We start from the raw sequence: 24,423 nt of genomic DNA, 5'->3' as shown, positions 1-24,423 counted from the left end.
GCACTTGAGGACCTAGAGGGCCATATGGCCTTGAGGTCAAAGGTTCCCCACCCCTACTCTAGTGCGTCTATTCTGAGATACGTACCAAAAAGATCAGTGATTTTTGACACTAGTTTTCTCTAAAGGGTAATATACTACCATGGGCTGTCTAGTTAAATTATACCATTCTACTCTACTTGGCATTTTCCAATGAAGACTCTAAGGTATCTCCAATTATCAAAACCCACCATGAAAATCTAAACACAAAATGAGTGTTTACTTACTTCAGAAAATGATATCTTTTTTTGGGGGGGGGGAATAGCGTGGGGAGTAAGGAAAGAAGAGATAGAAGTTACCAATTCTTGGGGCAGCTAGGTCGTGCAGTGGATAGAGCACCACCCCTGGGGTCAGGAAGACCTAAGTTCAAATTCGGCCTCAGACACAACACTTACTAGCTATGTGAACCTGGGCAACTCACTTAACCCTAATTACCTTGCAAAAAAAAAGTTATCAATTCTTTTTAAAAAAGAAATCAGGACAGAATATTAATTTCAAAAATATCAAGAATCACTCAACTAGGTGATAAGAATTCATGTGGAAATGAATGTAACAGCTTATCCTAAACCTAAAATTTTATCAAGCATAATTTAAATGACTGATTGACTCAGTTGTTTCAATCATGACTGACTTTTTATGACTCCATTTGAGGTTTTCTGGCAGAAATACTGGAGTAGCTTGCTATTTCCTTCTCCAAATTTAAATGATTAGAACAATGTAAATGAAGACAATATTAAATAGTAGCAAAATTCAAGTCAAATAACGATGGGCAACATTAGTAATTATTAAAGCACACATCCTCCCTTGCTTTTGGTTAAATGATAAACTCCAAAAGTGGATAATGACAAATATCATTTATCATAATCACAATCTTTTAGGTGGTTTTACCTAACTTTTAAGGGAGTGTGCTTTGGGGCCTGGGAGGTAGGAGTTAGTTGTATGCACATGCTAGGATGCATCTATTGTACCAAAATAAAGTGTCTCAAATTTTTAAAAAATTTTGTATAGAATATATGTGTGTGTGTATGTATGTATATACATATATACATACACACACACACATATATATAGTATATATTAATATCACATTTCTACAAATGTGCAACACATCTACACAACAAATACAAGAAATGATATTTTAAAAAATATCTCCTAAAGATCCACAGTGAAGCAAAAACGGGAAGCAAATACTTGAGGAAATAAAGAAACCAATTAAGGGCAAAGAAATCCTCGTAAGCCCAACAAAAAGGTGACTAGAAATTCTAACACGAACAAATCTCATAAAACTAAAATTACATAGCAATAGTTTCACAAAATACAGAACAGATTCAGAAAGCCATTTTTACTTATCACACAAAACAAACCTTAAAGTATTAACATCTGGCTAAACAATAATTCAAAACAAATATATTTAAACTGTATTTCTTACATATTTAACACACTTACCACTGTGGGATTGCCACTGCTTATCAACTGACTGACTTCATGGAAAATGCTTTTGCAGTCAATTGATTTATCTAATGATCCTCGTTTTACTATTACTGCTACTGCTAACAGAATCTGTTCCCGAACATACTTCTGAAGGCTGTAAAACACAAATTGTTAAACAAACAGTTACTTAAATCCACTACAAAAGAATACCATATTTTCCAATAAATGCAGTTATTTAAAACACTGCTTACAGAATTAGGAGGGGTTCACTTAAAAATAAAAACTGGTAGTGCCAACATTGCTAAGAGAAAGCAGAAATGGCAAAGAAATGTCCAAATGCCATAACTTGTTTTAAATGGGAGAGTGAACACACAGGAAGAATTAAATGCCTTTTAAACTTCTCAGCAGATGTTCCTGAACTGAGGATCCAAGTTTCAGTCCTAGCTCTGACCAGTGTTATGAATTTAAATCCATTTGATCTCAACGTACAACGTCAAATTAACATAGCATGCTACAATTCAGCTAGACAGTTCAAGGCAGAACACAGAAATAAAAATACAAATTCTATTACAGTATTTTTATAGCCTCATGTCCAAGTTACATGTTTTCCCACCTGCAAAACACATAGAAATAAACATTTAAAACAGGTTAAGTACTCTACAAGTTCATGTACACAAGTATATTTCTAATATTAGTTATAAAATTTTTAGCTTCACTATTTAAAATTTTATTTTATTTAAAAACAAAACAAAATCACAGGTTACAGGAAGACAGTCATGTCCTCAAGTACTCAGGTTCTTCAGTCCAAGCAAAAGAACTGGGATTCCCCTCAATGGTGTTAGACTATAGCATTCCATACTGGAATACTTAAGGTGCCATTCTAGTTCAAGAGCACAAAAGTAGGACTCCTTTCTTAACAACAAAACTCAAACATACACTCAGGGTCTATGCCCCTCTCTCTTGTTGGACACAAAGACACAGCACCCATGACCTCTTCTCTCTGTCTCAGAAAGCTTTCCTTTGAACTATAGCCATGACATAAAAGCCAAGAATATCAGTTGACTGATATTCTTTGAGGGGGGAAGATGGTTTTAAATGTAGGGAATACTACAAAATACAGATAAAATAGGGGACAGAAATTTTAACAATTTGCAACTATTACCCTTCCAAATTGTACAACAGTATATAATTGCATATAAGTCAACTGAATTATTCCAAAGTTGATCTGGATAAACAACTCTGAAACAACTTTGAAAATAAAAACCATTTTAAAAAAGGTTTGGGATAATAATTGAGAATTTTTTAAAAAAATGAACGTATGACTGGTCTGTTAACCACTTATATTAATTTCATTTAAGGATCTAGAGAACTCTAGAATGACTCTAAAGTTTTTCAGTCTCTAGGATAGGGAAAAAAAATTATACAACAATGTAATCCTGAACACTTTTCTGGGTATAATTTTAGACATCTTTAAACTTTAGTTAAATGAATATCACATATCAAAGGAATTTTCCCAACTTTGTTTGTATACATAACATTTTCCTGAATGCAAAAAAAAGGGGGGGGGGGCATTCTGCTAGGAATAAAAAACAAGGTAACAAAAAAAAAACAAGTTTCAGTAAAATTCAACAAATTACATATCTTATACTCCATTTTTAAAAATTTAGCAACAATTCTTTAACAATTGTACAGATTACTTTTAATCACAAGCTGAAATACTTGTCTAGATTCCTGTCTACCAGTTATTAAAAAAAATCATAAGGTTTGGGAACATGGTTAAATAGAAATCCTGGAAGGGTGAGGCAGCATCCTAAAAGATTAAGCGGATGAGAACAGAAAAGCTGAAGCTGGCAGTCACTTTCATCTTAGTTCCATGGAGTTGGAACAAGGAAAGCATTCCATATTTCCCCACAATGTTCCTAAATCAGCCTTAAGATAAGATACATTATATACTGGTCTTAAAATATATAAAATACATTATATACTGGTCATTAGAATTAATGTGCTATCACCATTTTTCTTATACAGCTTTGAATGAAAATAATACAATATACTGTATTCTTCCACTGTATACTTATTCCAATGCTTCATGTAAGTACGAAAGTAAACCCCAAGCTCTATAGCAGGTCCTGGCAATTCTTCCAGTATAGGCCTCATGCTAGATTGTATATCTATCATTTAGGATAGGCTAAATTAGTCCATAGAGGTTCACCACGAAATTGGCAGAAAGGTGATTAATTTTGTGGCCACAGAACAGTAGTTCTCTGAAAAACCACTTACTAAGTAACAGTAGTTGGTAATTGTGCGTGCGGTGTTGGAGGGCAGAGGGAGGGTTCAGTATGAAGGGGGTACCAACAAAAATCACAGATCACAAAAAGCATAATGTAAAAAGCAAACTGTATTGCTATCACTAGCTTGCATAATTAAAGCCCTTGTGTTAAGGAGAGCATTTTGAGATCAATTCCAACATGATCAAGTTAATGTCACTTTGAGAGTTTGTTACCACAGAACCAAGTCAACTGTCCTACAAACTATAGTTCAAGTCCTTAAATTCACAGATTAGGAAATCAAGGACCAGAGATTATTTAAAGTGCACAAGGTCACAGGCAGTGGTGGGCAGAGTTGCTGTTTGAATCCAGCTATTCTGACTCAAATCCTGTGATATTTCCCTATATCACATTAACAGAGGAACTAGGGTATGAGTGTAGAGAGAAATGGATCAATACAAAGACACTTCCAGGACAAGAACAATTCACACTATATGCTGAATTGATAGAAGATCAGTAGTAACACAGTTACATGTTAAAGATGGTACATTAATGTAATCTAAATTAGATTTAGAGCACAGAAAATGGAAGCAAGAGCAGTCAACAGAGGATAAATACAAAAGCATGGCATGTCCCTGTGGAAACAGTTGTATTAAGACTCAGGATGAATTAAGGCTGTCAGGGAAAGTTAAAGATAACAAATGTTTTAGGAAGAAGACTAACTGTAATGAGGAAAAAACAAGGCTTAATGAAGAGATAAGACCACTACTCTAGAAAGATGAGACTATGTACTTCATGACAAAGACAAGGCAGAGCTGTCCAACTCTTATTTTGCTGCTGAAAAGAATGAACTTTGGACTGGAAAAAATAAACAAAAAATGGCTAATTAGAAACTGAAGGAGTATGTGTAAATCATCATCACCAGGGCCAGTTGAAATAGGGTACTAAAAGAACTGAAAGATGTGATTGCTGAGTCACTGAAAATGTTCTCTGAAAAATCAGGGAAAACAAGAAAGGATGGGGAAAAGGCAAATATCCTAATTTTCAAAAAAGAGAATAGAGTAGCACATACAAACTACAGGCCAGTGATCTTGATTTTGATCAGAATTCTAAAATACATTAGAGATGGTTAGTTAGTGAAGGACTAGAAAGGAACTGGTGATCACAAGTCAGAATGGATTTATCACGAACAGGTCATGTTACATTTATCAGGGTTAAATATAATACCAAATGTGGTCATTTTGTGAGCTAGTTTTTAAAAATTTGTTTCAAGACAGGGTTTCAATGTGTGGAGGGGGATACTAAAAAAATGACTATACTGTAAGAAAACAGAATGTTGTGCTAGATTAACTTTATTTCCTCTAGGGGTTATTAGAATGATAGATCAGGAAATAGTATATTTTTTAAAAGCATGTGACAAAGTACATAATACTTTACTTGACAAAGAGAGAGAGAGATTAACTACAATTAGAAGTACAATTAGAGTAATTAGAAGGATTCAGAACTAGCTGAAGAGTTACATCCAAAGAATCGTTATTACAGGTTTGATATCAAATAGCAGGTTTATAGTGTTGCTGTTTAGCACTGTATCAATGACCTGGAGAATGTTTATTAAATTTGAAGATGGGGGCAGCTAGGTGGTGCAGTAGATAGAGCTCTGGCCCTGAAGTCAGAAGGACCTGAGTTCAAAACCAGTCTCAAACCAAATACTTCACACTTACTAGCTGTGTGACCCTGGGCAAGTCACTTAACCTCAATTGCCTAAAAAAAAAAAAAGAAATTTTTTTTGAAGATGACATAAAGTTAGAAGAAATAGTTAATACATTAGATGATGTCAAGGATTCAAAAAGATTTTGACAAGTTAAAACACTGAGGTTCAAATCTAGTAACATGAAATTTAGATAAATAGTTTTAGAAGTGGGTTAAAAATCAATTCAAATATAAGAAAGGATGACATCTAAAAAAATAAAATTAAGGGATGAAAGAGAAATGTACTGGGAGAAAGGGAAAAGGAGAGGTGGAATGAGGTAAATTACCTCACATAAAAGAAGCAAAAAAAGGTTTTTATACTTGAAGGGAAGAGAGGGGAGATGAGCAGGAGTGAGTGAACCTTACTCTCATCAGAGCTGACTCAAAGAGGGAATAACATACCCATGCAATTGGGTATAGAAATCTATCTTACCCTATAGGAAAGGAGGAGAAGGGGATAAGAGAAGGTCGGGGGAGATGATAGAAAGGAGGGCAGACTGGGGGGTAGATGGTATTCAGAAGCAAAATACTTTTAAGGAGGGATAGAGTGAAAGGAGAGAGAGAATACAATAAATGAAGGCTGGGTGGGAGAACAGGATGGAGGGGAAGTAGAGTTATCAATAGTAACTGGGAAAAAATTTTTGAAGCAAGTTTCTCTGAGAAAGGCCTCATTTCTCAAGCACATAGAAAACTGAGTCAAATTTATAAAAATAAGAGCCATTCCTCAAATGATAAATGATCAAAGGATATGAAAAGTATTCTATAGCCGTATCAAAAAATGCTCTCACTATTGACTAGAGAAATGCAAATTAAAACAATTCTGAGGTACTACCTCATACCTATTAGATTGGCTAACAGGACAGAAAAAGTAAATGACAAATGGTAGAGGGGATGTGGGAAAAATGAGACATTAAGGCATGGTTGGTGGAGCTGTGAATTGATTCAATCATTCTGAAGAGTAATTTGGAACTATGTCCAAGGGCTACAAATGCAAGCATATTCTTTGACCTAGCAATACCACTACTAGGTCTGTACTACAAAAGAGACAAAGAACAAAAAGGAAAAGGAGTTATACGTACAAAAATATTTATAGCAGCTCTTTTCCAGTGGCAAAGAATTGGAAATTGAGGGGTGCCCATCAATTTGTGAATGAACAAATTGTGGTATGTGATTGTGATGGAATACTGTTGCGTGCTAAGAAATGAGCAGGATGCTCTCAGAAAAACCTAAAAAGACTTACATGAGCTGATGCAATGTGAAATGTAGCGTTAAGATGATCAGCTATGAATGACTTAGCTGTTCTCAGCAATACAATGATCCAAGACAATGCTGAAAGATTTATGATGAAAAATGCTATCCAGCCCCAGAGAAAGAACTAATGGTGTCTGAATATAGTTTGAAGCATACTTTCTTGTTTTTTGCTTTCCTTACTTTTCTTGAGGATTTTTTTTTTGGGGGGGAGGTATGTTTTCTTTCACAACATGACTTTCGCGGAAATGTTTTGCATGACAGCACGTATATCACCTGTATCGAAGTGCTTGCTTTCTCAATGAGGAAGTTAGCAGGGGAGGAAGAGAGAGAACGTGGAACTCAAAATTTTAAAAACAAATGTTAAAAATTGTTTTTACATGTAACTAGGGAAAAATAAAAATAATAAACAAACAAAAAAAATCAATTCAAATATAAGAGGTAGAGGAGGCACCCAGATAACAGTTTGTTTGAAAAAAATCTGAGTGCTACAGAAGAATGCAAGCTCCATGAGTTAACAGTATTTTGTAGCAGAAATAAATAAATGAAAGTATGTCATTATCAGTATAACCACCACTGTGCTTTAAACTAGCAAGGTCAAAGTAGGTAGTTTTCCAGAACCAGTGGTGGATTTTTTACTTATTGAAACACTTTCTCTCAGGTAGCAAAGAACTGGAAACTAAGAAGATGCCCATCAAATGGGGAATGACAGAATATATTATGGTATACAAATGCAATAGAATACTATTGTGCTACTTCCACTATGAGCAGAAGGTGCAAAGAGACATATTTTGGCTCAGCATAATAAATTGATGAAAGTGATGAGTTCAGAGAAACCTGGGAAGATCTGTATGAATTTATGTCAAGCAAAGTGAGCAGAACCAGAACAATTCATACAATGGTACCATTTTAAAGATACAGTGTGAAGGACTTAAAAATTCTGATCAATGCTTAACTAACTGGATGATAAAACATGCTACCCACCACACCACCTGATTGAGAGGCAACTGACTCAAGCTGCAGATTGTGACATTATTTGTTTGGACATGGCCAAAGAAGGAATTAGTTTTACTTGACTTTGTATATTTAAGACATTTATCCTTTTTTTTTTCTAATGGGTGGGGCATACTGGGAAGGATAAAAATAAATTATTGTTAATTTAAAAAATAAAATTTAATTGCAAGGAAAAATAAATAAATAAATGAATGAATGAAAAGTAATAAGAAACTCAGACCACATTTAGAAGAATGGTACCCAGGTACAAGGAAGTTCCACTGTACTTTCCTTCCTTATCAGACCATATCAGAAGTACTGTGTTCAGTTCTAGATACCATATTTTAGGAAAAATATCAATAAACTGGAAAACATCCAGAGGGGAGCAAATAGTAATGTGAAGCATCTTCAATTACTGCCTTATGAATGGCAGAAAAAACAAGATGATTGGCCCAGAGGGCAGAAGATTTGAGTGGGAAGACATGATAGGTCTCCTCAAGGAGAAGGAAGAGAAAACAAATCTGCTCTTCTTGGACCCAGATGGCAAAACAAGAAGCAATGGAAAAAAATTATAAAGAAATAAACTTAGGCTTGAGATATGGAAAGGTGCCATAACAATTTGAGATAGCAAAAAAGTAGAATGAGATGCCCCAGGGGGCGGCAGATCCCCTCTCCCTGGAGATTTTAAAAGCAAAAGCTAGGCAACAATTTGTAAGGTATAATATAGAGGGGATTCCTGTTCAGGTCTGTTCAGGGATGAACTAGATGGCCTCCGAGGTCCCTCTCACTGTATTGTGATTCACGTCAATATAATTAGTATGGCCATAGAGTATTTATGAGTTTTGAATATATACTGATGTAACCCATAACTCCAGGTCCAGAGGAATTTGCAATAACTGAAGGTTCAATGGAGGGATATGAAAATTTGGGATAAAAAGGAGGAAATTATACCTTTTTTAATTTCCCAAGAATTACTTCACATTATATATACATATATAATTTCACATTTAATGTTCTTTCTCTCATAGAATCCCTACCTATTTAAGTCACATGAATAACAGAGTTCTATGAAATATGGAGTATGGGAAATTCCAGCATAAAGAATCCTTGTTTGATGGAAATGACAACTTTTGACTAATTTACATGGTAATTTCCTTTTTTTTTTAAAGATTAACATCCATACAACTTTCTACCTGCAAAAATAGGAGAAAATGTTTATCAGTTATTCTTGAAAGCCTATTTAGTATTTTGTTGGATTTTGAAAAAATAAAACTGTTCTTGGTTTGCTTTCCTTCAAATGTTTGGCTTTTAAAATTCTGAACTTAAAAGCCACTGTTCCAAAATGAAATTTAAAAAAAATTTTTAAACTCAACTACCACTTAACACCCAATAATAATAGCTAATGATTTACGGTTTGCAAAGCATATCACACATACATCACCTCCTTTAATATTCACAAGGACTTTACATTTTACAGATAAGGAAACTGAGGCAAACAGGTTAAGTGACTTGCCCAAGATCTTCAACGAATGCATCAAACATCGACAATACCTAAGACCCTGGGGCTACAAAGTCAAAAATCGAAAAAGTTCCTGCCTTCAAGGATCTTACAATTTTAACACGGGATGTAATAATTAATATTTTAAACAAAAAGACACACTCTCAAAGGCATGTAAAATTGCGAAAGGCATTTTACTGGCATTTCTTCTATGTACTTACTTAGGCCTTTGTAAGACATAGGTTAAAAGGAATGTTCGCAGTGACTCGATGCTACCTTTTTCTAAAAGAATCCATTCTCGAACAACTGCTTCCATTATCGCTGTGGCAGCTTGAAAAAGGACATAGTCCACTTTACTAGTTTCTGTTAGGAAAATAAAAAATTTTCTTCAGACACTTGTTATGACCTTCTACAATGTGCATTTCTTAATTTGAAAACAGAACTTTTCAGACAAGGAATAAAATGATTACCTGTTTCTTTTTTTTTTTTCCCGTGACCTTGCTCTAGCACCACAAAGAGGTTAGTTCCTCTCAGAAGACACCTCAGGCAGGTGGCAGCTAATCACGATCACAATTTTCACAAACTTTCCTCACCTCTCTTCAACTGTTACTTCCAAAGCATGAAGAACTAAAAAATAACACAGCTTTAAAAAAAAAATAAAAATAAAAAAAATAAAGCAATCAGAAATTTTCCCAAGATATTCTCACCAGGTATAAATGGTATACTGCATTTGAAGATATTTAAATGAAAAAAAAAAAACATATTTTGAGTATTCCCATTCATGATGAGCCATGTTGTTAAAAGATCTATGTTTATAATTGATATAGCTTTTCTTTCAGCAAGATGACTCATCTCTAACAGGAAACTCAAAAAAATTAAGTTTAGGTTATTTTCCCCAGAAAATAAAAACAAAATTCACTCTTTATACAAGGTGAGAAGTTCTTGTAAAATTTCTGATTGCTCTACTGATCAAACTGAGTAAAAATCCCCATCCTACACTTCAAAGGAATTCAACCTTATCTATTAAAAGTTATGGTATCTGCACTAAGAATTGGATCACAGGAAAAAAATGAAGTCTCAACAGGCATCAGATTCTCTGGGATCCAGGTATCAAATAGCTCTGATAAATAGTTTTCAAATGTCATTTCAAAAAAGAAGAAACAGTCCAAAGTCAAGAAATGTGCAGAAATCTGTGAGACTGAATAAAATTGCCACATAAACCACACAGTCAGATTCCAGATAACTTGCCAAGACATTTGAACATTAATATCTTTAAACAATTAAAAACAAACCGCAGCATAAAATTGGTACCTTAAAGAAAGTGTTGAAGTATCTTGAAGATACACATGGGCACTGAAAGGCTGATATCAATATTTTTACCCTACTCAAACTCTGATTGTTACTAAAATCTTACAAATGGTCTTGGCAAAGATTAGGTATGGAAATCTGGGAAGGAGATTAACCATTAATAAACACTACCTATCTCTTACATCTACACTGGGTACTATGAAGCTACATGAAGGAAAAAAGAGAAATTCTGGTCCTATTTTTAAAAGTTTGACTTATTAAATGTAGCCTTAGTGTAAATTCTAATCCTGATGAAAATCACAATTCATAAATCCCTGAATACTCTCAAAGGAAAAAAAGAGACAGTTCTTAGAAATCAATACAGGACTCTGGTAAAGATCTGATAGAAGAAGTAAAGGCTCAATTCACAGTGGACTGAAGGCAGTTAAAAGCTACATATCATCTACTGCATTTAAGGAGAAATATGGAGCTTCCTCACAAACGTAACTCAAATGACTTCTTACTACCAACACTTATTTCCTCTACCACAACATAGCCACCATAACCAAAGAAATGTTAACTTCTGCCATCTGAGTGAACAAAGAAACACTGTATCTCCTCAGATAATACTGATCCTCTTCCAAAAAAACCCCAAAAAGACAAAAAACAACAACAAAAACAAAACATGCATGTGAGAGTAGGACCCAAATAAATACATGTTTGGATTTTCATGAAAATATAAAATACTCTGTTTAGCCTCATCTACTGGTATTTTAAAATGCCTAGTAAGTCAATAGACTTTTCCCTTATTATTTAATAGGTTTACAGATGGCATACTTAGGCCACAAAACACAACTGTGATCATTCATATTCCTTGAACTCACTATACCAGATGATAGGAAGATTTCCAAACTCCTGGACCCATAGAATCATGACCTCTAGGAACTATGTATATAGGAAAATCAAAGCCAAAATTTTTAACAGATGGTATTTCTAAAACCAATTCTTCTTGGACAACTGTCCAAAGCACTAAGATAAACTTTTGCAAATCATATTTTGCACAGAAGATGAATCAGCAAGGGATCCTATCTAGAAAACTATTGATAGAATAAATAAAGTAGCTATGACTATACAAGCAATATTTCTGGCAACTAGTACAAGGACATTTTTGGGTCTTCAGAGAATTCTGAGCTAGCTACTTGCAAAAAACCAAACCAAACCAAAACAAAACAAAACTTAGCCGTTTACCATGCTGTGTTCACATTTGCTTACCAATATGAAATACTTCGCAAAAGCAATTGTTTTCAAGTAGTTTTAAAGGATTACATTTGCTTCTGACTAAAATGAAATTATCTCTTTTAAAGAATCCTATAAACCAAAATTTATGTCTAATTTTTATGAAAGTATACACAGCCATAAAGAGTGTTAACACTAAATGAAAATTATTCATTCTCCCTAAATAAGGGAGGATGCTTTCAATTCAATAGAAGAGGTTCAAAAGATTGTCACTTTAGCAATAAAACAATTGTCCCTCCATTCCTGAAGCCCCCTCTACATAATAAATAATTTAGTAAGTAGAACAGTAAAGAACCCTTCAGAATTTACATTTGAGATTTCCAGACAAACCTTAATAGCTTAAAAATCACACAAGACTTTTGGGACAACCTGTACACTTGACTTGACCAAAAGCAAAGAAATAATCTTAAGTGAAAAGTGATTCATTAAAAGAATTTCACAAATGAAGTGCCAATTCTCACTGTTGACAGTATTATAAAAAAAAAATATTTTCCAAAATTCTGAAACCCAAGCTTTTACCATTATAATTGCTTTTTTTTTTTTTTTGCTACTTTAAGGTAAAAAAGAAATGATGTTCCCTAGAATATGAACATACAATTGCTACAGAATTAGCACCTAGAGAAACTAAATCCTTTTGCTCATCTGAGTATTTCCTAACAATAAGAATAAAAGTCATGGGGTTTTCTGAGAACACTTTAACACTGCTTAGTCAAAAGGCACTCAAGTGTCATGAGTTTGCATGATTATGTCTGAAGGTTCTTTCCTACTAAAATAAACACAGACTCAGAAAAGAGGAAAGAAAATAAATATAAACATGACAGCTAGAGAAAGAAATGAAGGTTAAGTGGAAAATAGGCAAAATTTAAGCTGAAACTAGGAAAGAAGAAATTTAAGTTATATAAGATGGGAGGGCAAGGTTTTTTTTTTTTTCCTAGTTTAACGTTTTAGAACAAATTCCCTAAGTGGTGCCCACAAAGTGAAATTAATTTCCTGAATAAGAATATGAAAATCCTGGCCTGTGATTGACTGCCACCTGAATGAAAAGTCTTCTTAGAGGAATTAACCCTTCTTTGCTGGTGGCAACTGAGTAAAAGACAGTCTGTGATGTTTAGATGTAAACATTAATGTTTAACAGAAAGATCTGCAGTATATTAATGCTGTTATTGGTAATACATGCACTCAAAAGTATATCTACAACTTTAACATTCCAAAATTCAAGATGATTCCAGGAGTATAGTTGGAATTGGCACTACTGCCCCTTCAAAAATTTATCCCACATCAAAAATACATTCTTAAGTAAACTCAAATAACAACAAAGTTAATACTACTTCATAAAGGTACACTGGATATACTGGAAAGTTTTCTATTTACCATCGAGAATAAACTAGTAATCACCTGAACTGCTAAATTAAGCCACGAAAGCCCCGCTGTGTACATCCAGCAAAAAAGACACAAATAAAATAACTAGTTCTCAGAACAAATGTAATGGACCCTAGATTCATTATTTTTAACCACAATGATTTTCTGAAATCTAACAATGCTAACCTACTGTATGGCACTAGGTGGAAAGGGAAGTAGAATTCTTTTTAATTTGCTTACCTTAAGGTTTTGTTTCTTTTAAATTTTCTCTAGGTATATTAGAAAAGGGAAATATACTCGTGTCAGAGACAGTTTGTCATATCAGATCTATACCACTCCTGGGTACAAAATCACCCATTCAAAAAATATAAAAATTTCACCTTAGTTGTTAAAAACTGGCTTGTCAGCAAAAGGACCTGTTTACTCAGGATTAAGTTAATTGATCTACCCTTAACACTTTTGGTGCTAAAAATAAAGAACATGCAAAAAGTGTTCTCTTCTTTTAAAAGAAATGGAGATCTCGAGGTAGAGAAGGTAGCTGTATGATTACACAACTATTTATAGAGAGAAATCATGTTTCGAGCATATAACCCTTAGTCACAGCATAATGGAACAACAAAATGAGTTTTCTAGTTAGTACATAAAACTAAGGGCACAGGAATAAAAATCAGCAGTTCATCCTAAGATTTACTTCCTATGTGACTGAGTAATCAACAAGTGTCATGGACCTCAAATAAAACTCTGGACTGTCAAATAAAAGGAGGCTAACTGATCAAAAGCAAAGTTAATGTAAAAATAAATTAAAAGGCAACAGAGAGCTTCACTATAGTTCTTAGGAGTAAACACCATCACTGCAAAAGGCAGTTTTATAATTTTGAGATTCAATATATAAGATTTTCAATATAAATGTTGTACCAGTGTTTTTTCTTCGAATAGAAACTTCCATAGAGATCTTAAAAATAAGCTGTCTTAAAATACAAGATGATTTTTATTTTTAAAATATGAACATATGTTTCTGTCTCACATGATATCTATTCATTTATTTTTGAGTCACATTTAAAAAATGGGCTGGACACTTAACACAGAATTTTTCCTTTGAGAGTTTTTCCCTGCATCTCAGGGCCAGTGATTCCATTCATGTGGGAAGCTAATTATAGGTGAGGAAACACTCCCTACTCAAATAGATCTAGGCAACAATTCTGCAACTTATAGTATTTAAAGAGTTGCCTGGGACCCAGAGAATTTAAATGATTTAGTATGAGAGACCACCAAACTGGAGTTGGAAGGGGCTCAGGGTCACAGGGCCAGCATGTGTCTGAGGAGGGACTTGAACCCCATGTCATTCTGATTCCAAGGTCCACTATATGGGGCTGCCTGTCACTTTTCCTTCAAGAGTTGACATCACATATTTGAAAAGAACTTAATAAATGAGATGATGAACATACTAATGTTTTTAAAAAATAAACTCAAATTCTCATGTTCTGGTTTTTAAAAATAGGTCTTTCACTTTAAAGTATATTTTAAACAGACAAAATTCACAACTGAAAATAACAGTTTTCTTTTTTGCCCTGAAGAATATATTATAAAATTCAATTTAGTATAATTAATGTAAAAGCTCTAGTATTTCAAATAAGTTATCTCTTTAAATTAAGCTGTCTGTACAGCAATAATCTTAAAGATTTTAGCAACTTAAATTATACTGATAAGATTATGCAACAAAAATGAAAGAATTAACACTTACCCAGGATATGCTTGCAAACAGCAAAAGGTGATTTTGATTTCCTAAATGATAAGAATATATGTTCTGCATGCTGGCGTTGTTCATTATTGACCATAGAAGGTGGTGCCTTAATTTAAAACAAAAAACAAAAACAAAAACCCTACTTAGATATGTCTAATTTTTAAGTTTGTACATATTATTCCTTAGAATATTCCATGAATTACAATACTACCTCAACTTCATATTATTAAAGAAAAGTTTCACAACAATGGCCAAAAAAAAAAAAAATGCTAGTAATGTTCAATTAAGTATTGCTGGCATTTTCTACCAATATCAACAACAAAGGCAACAAATTTACTTTAACTGGAAAATGGGCTTTTATTCCATTATATTACTATAGGATGAATTTTCAACCTGAGCAAGAATAAATAACTTTCAAGAACATGAGTATTAATTTTATGTAACAAATTTTTAGACAAAAAAGGGTTTTAACATAATTCTAACAACAAATACTTCTAAGATCATCAAATCAAGTAACCATGGAATATCATTAGGGATACAATTAAATGTTGGCATTTACTGAATGCTAACACAAGGTAAGGAATTAATCAGTCAAAAATCCAGACTATCTTAATAAATTTACCATTTCCAAACACATTTGCTCAATTTGCCTCAAAAATATATTTAAAACTAAATTCTTCTTAAGAGTATCTCCTTGATACATTTATTCCCACAATATGTTTTAATTAAGCTTTGACCAAATGTGAAAAATTGGTGTCTCTAATTAAGCCCCACCAAATGAAACAAAAGAAATTCTTTAAAAGGGACGAAAAAAAGATGAGGGGAAAATTGTTCCCCAACAGAAATGTTAAGGGGGAAAATAATTTTAGTAGGCTCAAACCATCTGAAGGATGGAAAATACAGAACACATCCTTAAATTGAGTCATATTTTAAAACAAATGCAAAAAAATTTTAAACATTTTTATAAACTAGCAAATAGATGGAATAGATTACTTAGTATCTAAGTACTCATCTATTCAATTCTAGTCAATGAAATAAAAAATTCTCTAATTTAACTTTTGGATCTAAAGATCTTAAGCAAAACATCAGACTAAAGCCAACTTCTGCTATAGTTTATAGTGACAGAGCACCCTCTAGGGCTTCATGTTTTAAAATTCAGGGACCAAACGACAGCAAAAGAAAAAAGCAAGCTTTACCAGCAAAATATCATAGATATTTTATATTTATAAAAAAGTTCCAATGTAAACCCATTAAACACATTTTACATTATTTCTATGTTAGTGACACCTTGTTCCCCCATCCATATGAAATAACAAAAAGAAAAACCTTTATCTTTACTCAATACCTTGTATTTGGTATTAAATCAAATGAAGCTAGTGTGTCAACTCTAGATGATAAAGATTAAATAATTTCTACATCATCTACATCCTCTCTCAGCATCATCTTCATAATCAAAATAAGTTCAAATAAGTATACTGTGTGTGACAATGTGATGTGTACTACCATACAGAACTATTTAACAACCCACTCCCTCTTCCTAGGTGCTAACAGTCTAAAATAGATAAATAGCAATACTATACTTACAACAAAATTAAGACATTAAAGCAATTATTGCAAAGGATGTTAAGGACTTTACATTAGTCTCTCAAAACTATCAGTAAATACAAGTCAAAACCAGATCAAAATTTTTCTTCCCTCTTTCCTAGCAAAATCAAAAAAGAAAATCTATTATTCTTTGTTGTTGCTGTTCAGTTGTTTCAGTAGTGTCTAACTCTTAATGACCCCATTTTGAGGTTTTCTTGGTAAAGATACTGGAGTGGCTTGCCACTTCCTTCTCCGGCTTATTTTACAGATAAGGAACTGTGGCAAACAGGGTTAAGTGACTTGACCAGGGTCACACAGTTAAGTGTCTGAGGTCAGATTTAAACTCATGGAGATCAGTCTTCCTGATTCCAAGTCCAGTAGTGCATCCACTGTGCCACCTACCTGCCCCTATCATTTTTTATAACTTGTATAAAAAGTCTAAAATGGCTAAAAATTTTAGAAGTTCAACAAGGAAGAAGTTATAATTTGGATAAGCAGAAAACTATTAAGTCTGAAAAGCATTTAATGATATATATTAAAAAAGATATCAAGATAAGCACTCTAGAATTCTCTAAATGACTGAATTTAATTCTAATTCAATAAATCAAATTACTCAAAAGGCAATAACAAGCTACTCAAATGAAAGTATTTTAAAGTAAAACAAATTACATTGATTACAAGTAACCAACTGCTCCTCTACACTGTACTACAATCTTCAATTATCATAGATAAGGTGAATTCTCTAATATTCACAAACACCTTTCTAACTCCCTAGGGAATTATACTTTGCTTCTTTATCCCCAGTTGGTTTGTTGTGTATATGGTCATGTTTATGGAGGGGGAAATTCTCATATTTCCCACCTGGCTGCACTACTTTGGGACTTCTCTGACTTCTCCACCATGCCCTAGGGAAGCTTATCATCATCCCAAAAGAGCAAATCAGCATTGATACTCACACCTCATCACAACCCTCTGACTGGAAGGAAGAATCATGTATGTCCCTCCATTAATGGAAGGGGCTCAGCACAGAATGTCTGCATTTCCCACCTGGATATACTACTTTGAGACTTAGGACTTCTCCAGTATGCCTCCTTTCCCTGCTCCTACTTCTCTGATTTCTCAGAGAACAAAGGATTGTGGAGGAGGCTGACGGCTACTCTGGCCTCTTTTGTTCCTTGCCTTCCACAGCTTCCTTTCATTTGAACGTCTCCGGAGACTCTAAGATCCTTAGGGTTAAGTAAGGAAAATCTTGTGTCTCTGGTGACTCAAATAGCCCTAGATAGATGGCTTGCTGAAAAGGTATCCTTTCAAACGGATGTTTTAATGCTGTACATTGGCAATCAGGAATTAACTCAAATTACAAGGAATTTCTAAGAAATCAGATGGCTGTCTGGGACAATGGACTAATACTCATCCCCAGACATCAGAGATTCAGAGATGGACTAAACTTTTGTGGGCACTTCTTATCTGGTTGATTAGTACATGTTTTCAAAGAGCATGGCTCCTGGAGCTGATGACTCCCTTGGGGAAAAAAAAACCCAACAATTCCCAGTGACAGGATTCTGGCAGCTGAGAAATCTCCCTCTCCTTATAGGAAGAAAGGTGGCTAAATGTTCTCCTTAGTTTGATATTAAATGTGTACAGGGCCTAACTTCTTAAAAGAGCTGAAGCCTAAGCCATTGAGTTCTAAGACAAAAGAGATGTGGTAGAGCTTACTCTTTGTTTTCTAGAGAAGAGTCTCAGCACCTGAGCACCTCACCACCTCAGTACAGAACTCCAGTGCAAGGTGTCAGCTCCAAGCAAAGTGAAATTCTGTAACCATGTGCCCAGTAGAACCACATCTACCAATGACAAGACCAGGGAAACAATCCAGCAAACGAAAGAGGAAGCAGGCCTAGCAAAAGCAGTATGATGACATCATCAAAAGACATCAGAAAAAATACAGTTGCAGAAGAGTTATTCTCCCCTCAGATGTTCCCTGACCACCAGTGTTCTCGTGTGTGCCCCACCACATATAATCAGGCACATATAGTTCCCTGTGTATATAGTCCTCTACATATGTTCATCACCTCTACATATGTTTCTCAACTATGTACACTCTTGCATAAGGGATAGTTTCAGAAAAGACCTGGAAAGATTTGTTTGATGCAGTACATAGAATCGGGAAGATCAGAATTCAAATCCTGTCTTTATGTGACCCTAGCCAGGTGACTTAAGGTCTCTGTGCCTCACGTTCTTCTGTAAAATAGGAATAATAATAGCACCTACTTCGCATGTTGTAAGGCTCAAATGAGATATTTGTAAAATTATTATTATTAAAGTGAACTTAGAATCAGAAGAACAATTTAATAACACTGTAAAGAAAAGGAACTCAAACACTTTAAGAACTTGGCTAAGTATGCATAATTAGACAAACATTGCTGGACACAGCTGATGTGGGAATTTGTCTTGACTACATTTGTAACAAAGGTTTTGTTTTTCTTATCCAGTGGGGAGGGAAGAGGAGGAAGAAGAGGAAATAGACTTTTTTATTCATCGAAACAATTACATCCAATTTTTTTTTAAGAGAGGAAAATGAACCAGCATGAAATTGTCCTCTACTATATTCTATAGTCCCTAATTCTCTGGAGTTTGGCACATTATTTCAGTTGTACATAATACAAAATGAATTCTTCAGATAACCAAATGTCTAAAGTACTTACTATTTTAAATAAAATAATGTGAAGGAAGAAAAACAGTAGAGGTACAGCAAGCCCCCAGACCTACGGTACCTCATCTAACACAGCACATGCTTTAACATAATGCAAAGTGTACAAATAGGTGCCAACTGGCAGCTCTGTCACCCACTACCCAGTTCTGGGTCACAAACCTGCACAGCTCTGAGGTAAGGAGCAAATGTCCTAAGTCAGTACAGGCTAGGACCAAATAGCCCAGAGAAGCAAGCTGAGAAACAAGAGCAGCACCGTGCCCCTGACTCCAGGAGGAGAGTAGGGTCTCAGTTCCAGTTTTCAGCCAAGTCTAAAGCCTTCAGAGGAATAACCAGGGTAGGAATTCCAAATAAAAAGGAAGCTACAGTTCTTCTGATCTGAACCAGCAGAGTTTCCTAGTTAGCTGATGGGGCTGAGTTCAGCAGCAGTTGATAGTTGTTCAGATCCAAACCAAAATCAGAAACTGGCAAAGTGCAGCGGGGATGACTTTGCACTGAATCAGAACACCATGGAAGCACTGAAAGCTTGCAGATATCAGGTCTACCTGAGCTCTGCCCGACATCCTGAAATAATAGGATACTTAAGACCCTAAGAAAACAGCAAGCAGGATCATCCCAAATCTTCCTTCCAGAATTATGCAGAGCCCAGCCCTAATAAAGTCTGAAAGTCAGGAATAGGCTGGAAGAATGAGAAAACAAACAAAAAGAATCCCACCATAAAAAATTATTATTGTGACAAGGATGTACCTGAATGATGAGCGATGGGGAAGAGAAGAGGGAGTTCACAGTGAATAGCCTCAATTTTCTTTTGTAAAACAAGTGGTAAGGTTCTCCCCTAAAGGGAGGTAGGGGGTGGGGGTGGGGAGATGGGAGGCTTGAGGAAGAATGAAAAGGTTTGGAAGAACCTCTGTAGAGAGCGGGATAGTGAGATAGTAAGGGAGGTATAGTAGGATTGCCTAGCAGCAGTGAGGGCTCAGTTGAAATTGTGTAATGTAAGTGTGTAGTGGTTGAGTGATTTTCTCCATCTTTAGCAGCATGTATTTAGCAGCGAAGACAGCAGAATAGTGGGAGTGATCTAAGGCTGAGGCTTGGCTGGTAGTATTCAGCGACATGATAAGGGGGCTAGGGAATCAAAAGAGGACAGTGTAGAGTTGAATTGGTTTACCACAGGGTCAAGATGGAAAGAAGATGAGATAAGATGGAGAGGAGATGTGATCAGATGGGGAGAAGATGAGAGAGTGACTAGGCCAGAGGAGTTCAACTAGAATTCCTGGAATAGATGAAACAAAGCTTAAAAAAAAAAGTTAAAAATTTTTAGAAAATAAATCAAATGAAAACACTAGAGGAAAGAATTGGAGGAAAAATTGGAAAGGAAATTAACAGCTTGACACAAAAAGGTACAAAAACTTACTCAAGCAACAAACTCCCTGAAAGTTAAAATGGACCAAATAAAAGCCAATAACTTCATGAATAAGAAATATTAAAATTAATCAAAAATACGAAAAATAGAAGAAAATATAAGGTATCTCAGACCTAGAAAACAGATCAGGGAAAGAAACTGGACTACCTGAAAGCCAGGACCAAAAAAAGAGCTCAGACATTATACTTTAAGAACCAGAGTAAAAGAAGGAATCCACTTGTCACATTCTCAAAGAAACCCCAAAATGAAAACTCAGGAATCAAAATCCAGAGCTTCCAGGTCAAAGAAAAACAATGCAAACTGCCAGAAAGAGAGAATTCAAGCACAGAGGAGCCACAGTCAGGATTACACACAATTTAGCAGCCACCATTCTAAAGAAGCAGAAGGCAAAGTACACAGTCTTAGCGCCAAAAAAAATTTACCCAGTAAAACTGAGTATAATCTATAATCCTACAGTGGGAAAAAAAAAAACCTGGAACTTTAATGAAAAAGGACTTCTAAGCATTTCTGATGAAAAGACAGAATTGCAAAGAAATTCAAGTTTAAAGAGAAACCTAAAAAGGTAACCACAAATGAACAATCATAAGGAACTACACAAGAATATATTGCCTATATTCAAAATATAGAGAATGATACATATCCTGTCTGAACTCCATCATCAGGAGTCACAAAGGGAATCTAATCAGATGGAAGGTTTGAGAAGGGTTATGTGCTGATTGTCTTAAAAGAATGGAAAGACAAGCAAAGAGGAATGGGGAGGGAGTACAGAGAAAAAGGAAAGTTAAGGGAAATTATTTCACATGAGGGTAGATAAGAAATCTATACAAACAAGGAGGGGTGGATGGCTGCCACCTGAACCTTACTCTCCCTTATACTGTTCAAAGGAGGTGGGGGGCAGGGCGGCAGCACAGGAGATACTGAAATACATTTCATTCAATACGGAAAGAGGAAGGAAAGGAGTGAAGGAACAACGGGGAATCACACAGATTAAGGGAGGAATTAGTCCTAAGCAAAACAAAGTCTAAGGGTATACAAAAATATTTATAGCTCTTTTTGAGGTGGCAAAGAATGGGTACCTGAGGGATGTCCATCAACTGGAGGGTGCAGCTGAACAAGTTATCATTTATAATGTGATGGAATACTATTGTGCTGTAAGAAATTATGAAGGAGATGAAACCTAAAGAAACCTGGGGAAGATACATACTAATCAATGCAGAATAAAGTAAACAAAACTAAGAGAACAATTTATACAATGACAGCAATATGGTAAAGTCAAATAAATTTGAAAGACTCAGGAACTCTGATGAGTGTAATGATGAACCACAATTTCAGAGAACTAATGATGAAATATGCTATCCATCCTTCTAAGAGAGGTGAACGACTCATGAGTTCTGAATCTCTCTCTCTCTCTCTCACACACACACACACACACACACACACACACACACACACACACACACTCTATCTTTTTAGACACGGACAACGCGTAAATTTGTTTTGCTTGACTACACGTCTGTAACAGGGTTTTGGTTTGTTTTTATTCTCAACTGGAGTGAAAAGGGCATGGGAGAGAGAAGGTGTAGTTCTGCCTGAAAAAAAAAATTTCATTTAAAAAAAATATGAAGAGATCTCCCATTTTGTCTTATTTTTATCTTATTATATAGGCCACACTACAGAGAAAACAAAATCTCTTCCACAAGAATCTTATATTTTTAAACATAAAAAAGGTGGCTCTCTAGGTGCAGCTAGGTGGTGCAATGGATAGAGTTCCAGCCTTGGAGTCAGGAGGACCTGAGCTCATATCCGGTCTCAGACACTTGACGCTTACTAGCTATGTGACCCTGGGCAAGTCACTTAACCCCAACTGCCTCACAAAAAAAAAAAAAAAAAAAAGGTGGCTCTCCTCAAAAAAATTAAGAATTTAAAAAAGGATCGAACTAAGCAATAACAAAAAAATACTAAGTATTACAACAGAAATTTTAAATCCTACCTATCCAGAATTTCTATACTGTTAACAGAACATGACAATTTCTTCTTTTTCAAAAGAAAGAGAAAATTAAAAGGCTTACAAAAATGCATTTATAGGGATATCCAGGGACAAGAAAAGATCAAGTGTTCAAATTAAACAAAATAGAAGTCAATATAAGGTTAGTGATTAGCCTGAAGCTAAAAAAATCAGCCTCCACACCAGGAAATCAAATGTCTTATTAGAAAGAATAAAATTCAATGTTACCAGGTATGTGGGAAAATAGGCACACTATAGATGGATCTGTGAGTTGGCATGATTTTTTTGGAAAGCAATCTGCTAATATAGGAGTACAAAGCCAGGTGACCTTTGATCGAGAAGTCCCACTAAGAATAACTACTCATATTTATATATAGGGCTTTGTAGTTTGCAAAACATTTTCCTTATATGTCAGACAATTTTTACAGGTGAAGAATGAGAGGTTCTGAGAAGTTAAACTGCTTGCCCTTTGCAACAGAACTGGGAAATGCTTTGAGTTGGGATTTGAACCCAGGTGTCCTAATTCTGCATTCTTTCCACTATAAGACTGTATTTGAAAGATGTAATTAAAAACAGAGGCAGGGGAGGAAGCCATAATCTACACAAAAAGATCCATATAAGCTTAATTTATTTTAATAGAATTAAAAGATTTTGAGCTAGAAGGATCATTCTAGTCCAACTCCTTCATTTTACAGATAAGGCCCAGAGTTTAACTGCCTTGCTTGATGTTTGTCCTTCGTTCATGAAGGAGACCATGACATCAAGGAGGTGATGCCATGACATACAAGTGAATTGAATTTGAGGGAGGGAGGGCTGTGCAAAGTCAGCAGCCTCACTTTCTCCTCCAGAGCCAGCTGGGTCCAGTGGCCAGATACAGACTTGCTAGAGGTTAGTCAGGGAGTCAACTAGCATGTATTAAACACCTATCATGCGCGAGACACTGTGACAAGCACTGGAGATACAAAGAAAGGCAAAAGACAGTCTCTGCTCTCAAAGAGTTCATGCAAAGAACTATGTACAAGCAAGACACATACAGGAGAAATAGTTGGGACTTGAGCTGTGATTTGAAGGAAGCCAAGGAAGGAGGAAGAGATGAGAAAGGAAAGCATTCCTGCCACGGAGGGCAGCCTGGAGACGGAGTGTTCTAGGGACAGCAAGCAGCCCAGCATCACTGCATCACTGAATATGTAGAAGTGAGTAAGGTACATGAAGACTGGAAAGATAGGATTGTAACAAAATAAGTGGCATAGTCGGAATGGGAAATCAGTACTCCAAATCTAGCAAGCACTCTTTTCCTTATACCACATGATGGAAAATTGAAATATATCTGCATTATGTGTCCAATGACTAGGGCAGGGGTGGGGAACCTGCAGCCCCAAGGCCACATATGGCCTTCTAGGTCCTTGGGTGCAGCCTTTTGACTGAGTTCAAGTTTTACAGAACAAATTCTTTGAGGACCTAGGACCTGAGGACCTAGAGGGCCACATGTGGCCTCAAGGCCACAGGTTCCCCATTGCCTGGACTAGGGGAATGACTGAATAAACCATACTGGATTATCATGACAAAAGGGGAAAAATATAAAGATATATGGAAAAGCATACACAACTATACAAAGAAAGCAGAATCTGATCATAAACACTATGACTTTTTTCTTAAAAAGCAATAAATATAAGTACACAGAAAAAATAAGAGACCAAAGAGTCACAGAAGCAAAAAGGATTTTTACTTGTGAGCCAAACCTGAAAAGAAATGCTTCTGAAGGACTGTGAAGAAGTTCATGCAAAGTGACACACAGATATACA

General features: G+C 35.2%; 1 protein-coding gene across 4 annotated transcripts in view; it reads right to left on the bottom strand.

Annotated features, from left to right (window-relative positions):
- The window catches only part of XPO4 (exportin 4), a 125,419-nt gene that overhangs the window by 82,099 nt on the left and 18,897 nt on the right, over positions 1-24,423 (bottom strand). Inside the window, exons 1-4 of one of the 4 annotated variants that reach the window (XM_027835171.1) lie at positions 14,906-14,987; positions 9,693-9,849; positions 9,444-9,585; positions 1,483-1,621 (exon numbers count right to left, since the gene is read on the bottom strand). In XM_027835171.1, the coding sequence (XP_027690972.1) occupies positions 1,483-1,621; positions 9,444-9,538 (234 nt within the window). In that variant the 5' untranslated portion in view covers positions 9,539-9,585; positions 9,693-9,849; positions 14,906-14,987. Of the gene's footprint in view, positions 1-1,482; positions 1,622-9,443; positions 9,586-9,692; positions 9,850-14,905; positions 15,012-24,423 lie in introns of those variants that run through there. The other 3 variants (XM_027835170.1, XM_027835172.1, XM_027835173.1) reach the window with 3 other exon arrangements.

This window comes from Vombatus ursinus, unplaced genomic scaffold (assembly GCF_900497805.2).
Source record: "Vombatus ursinus unplaced genomic scaffold, bare-nosed wombat genome assembly UNPS02014813.1, whole genome shotgun sequence".
NCBI lineage: Eukaryota > Metazoa > Chordata > Mammalia > Diprotodontia > Vombatidae > Vombatus > Vombatus ursinus.
Note: the sequence above shows the minus strand (reverse complement) of the source record. Positions and strands in the feature narration are given on the sequence as shown.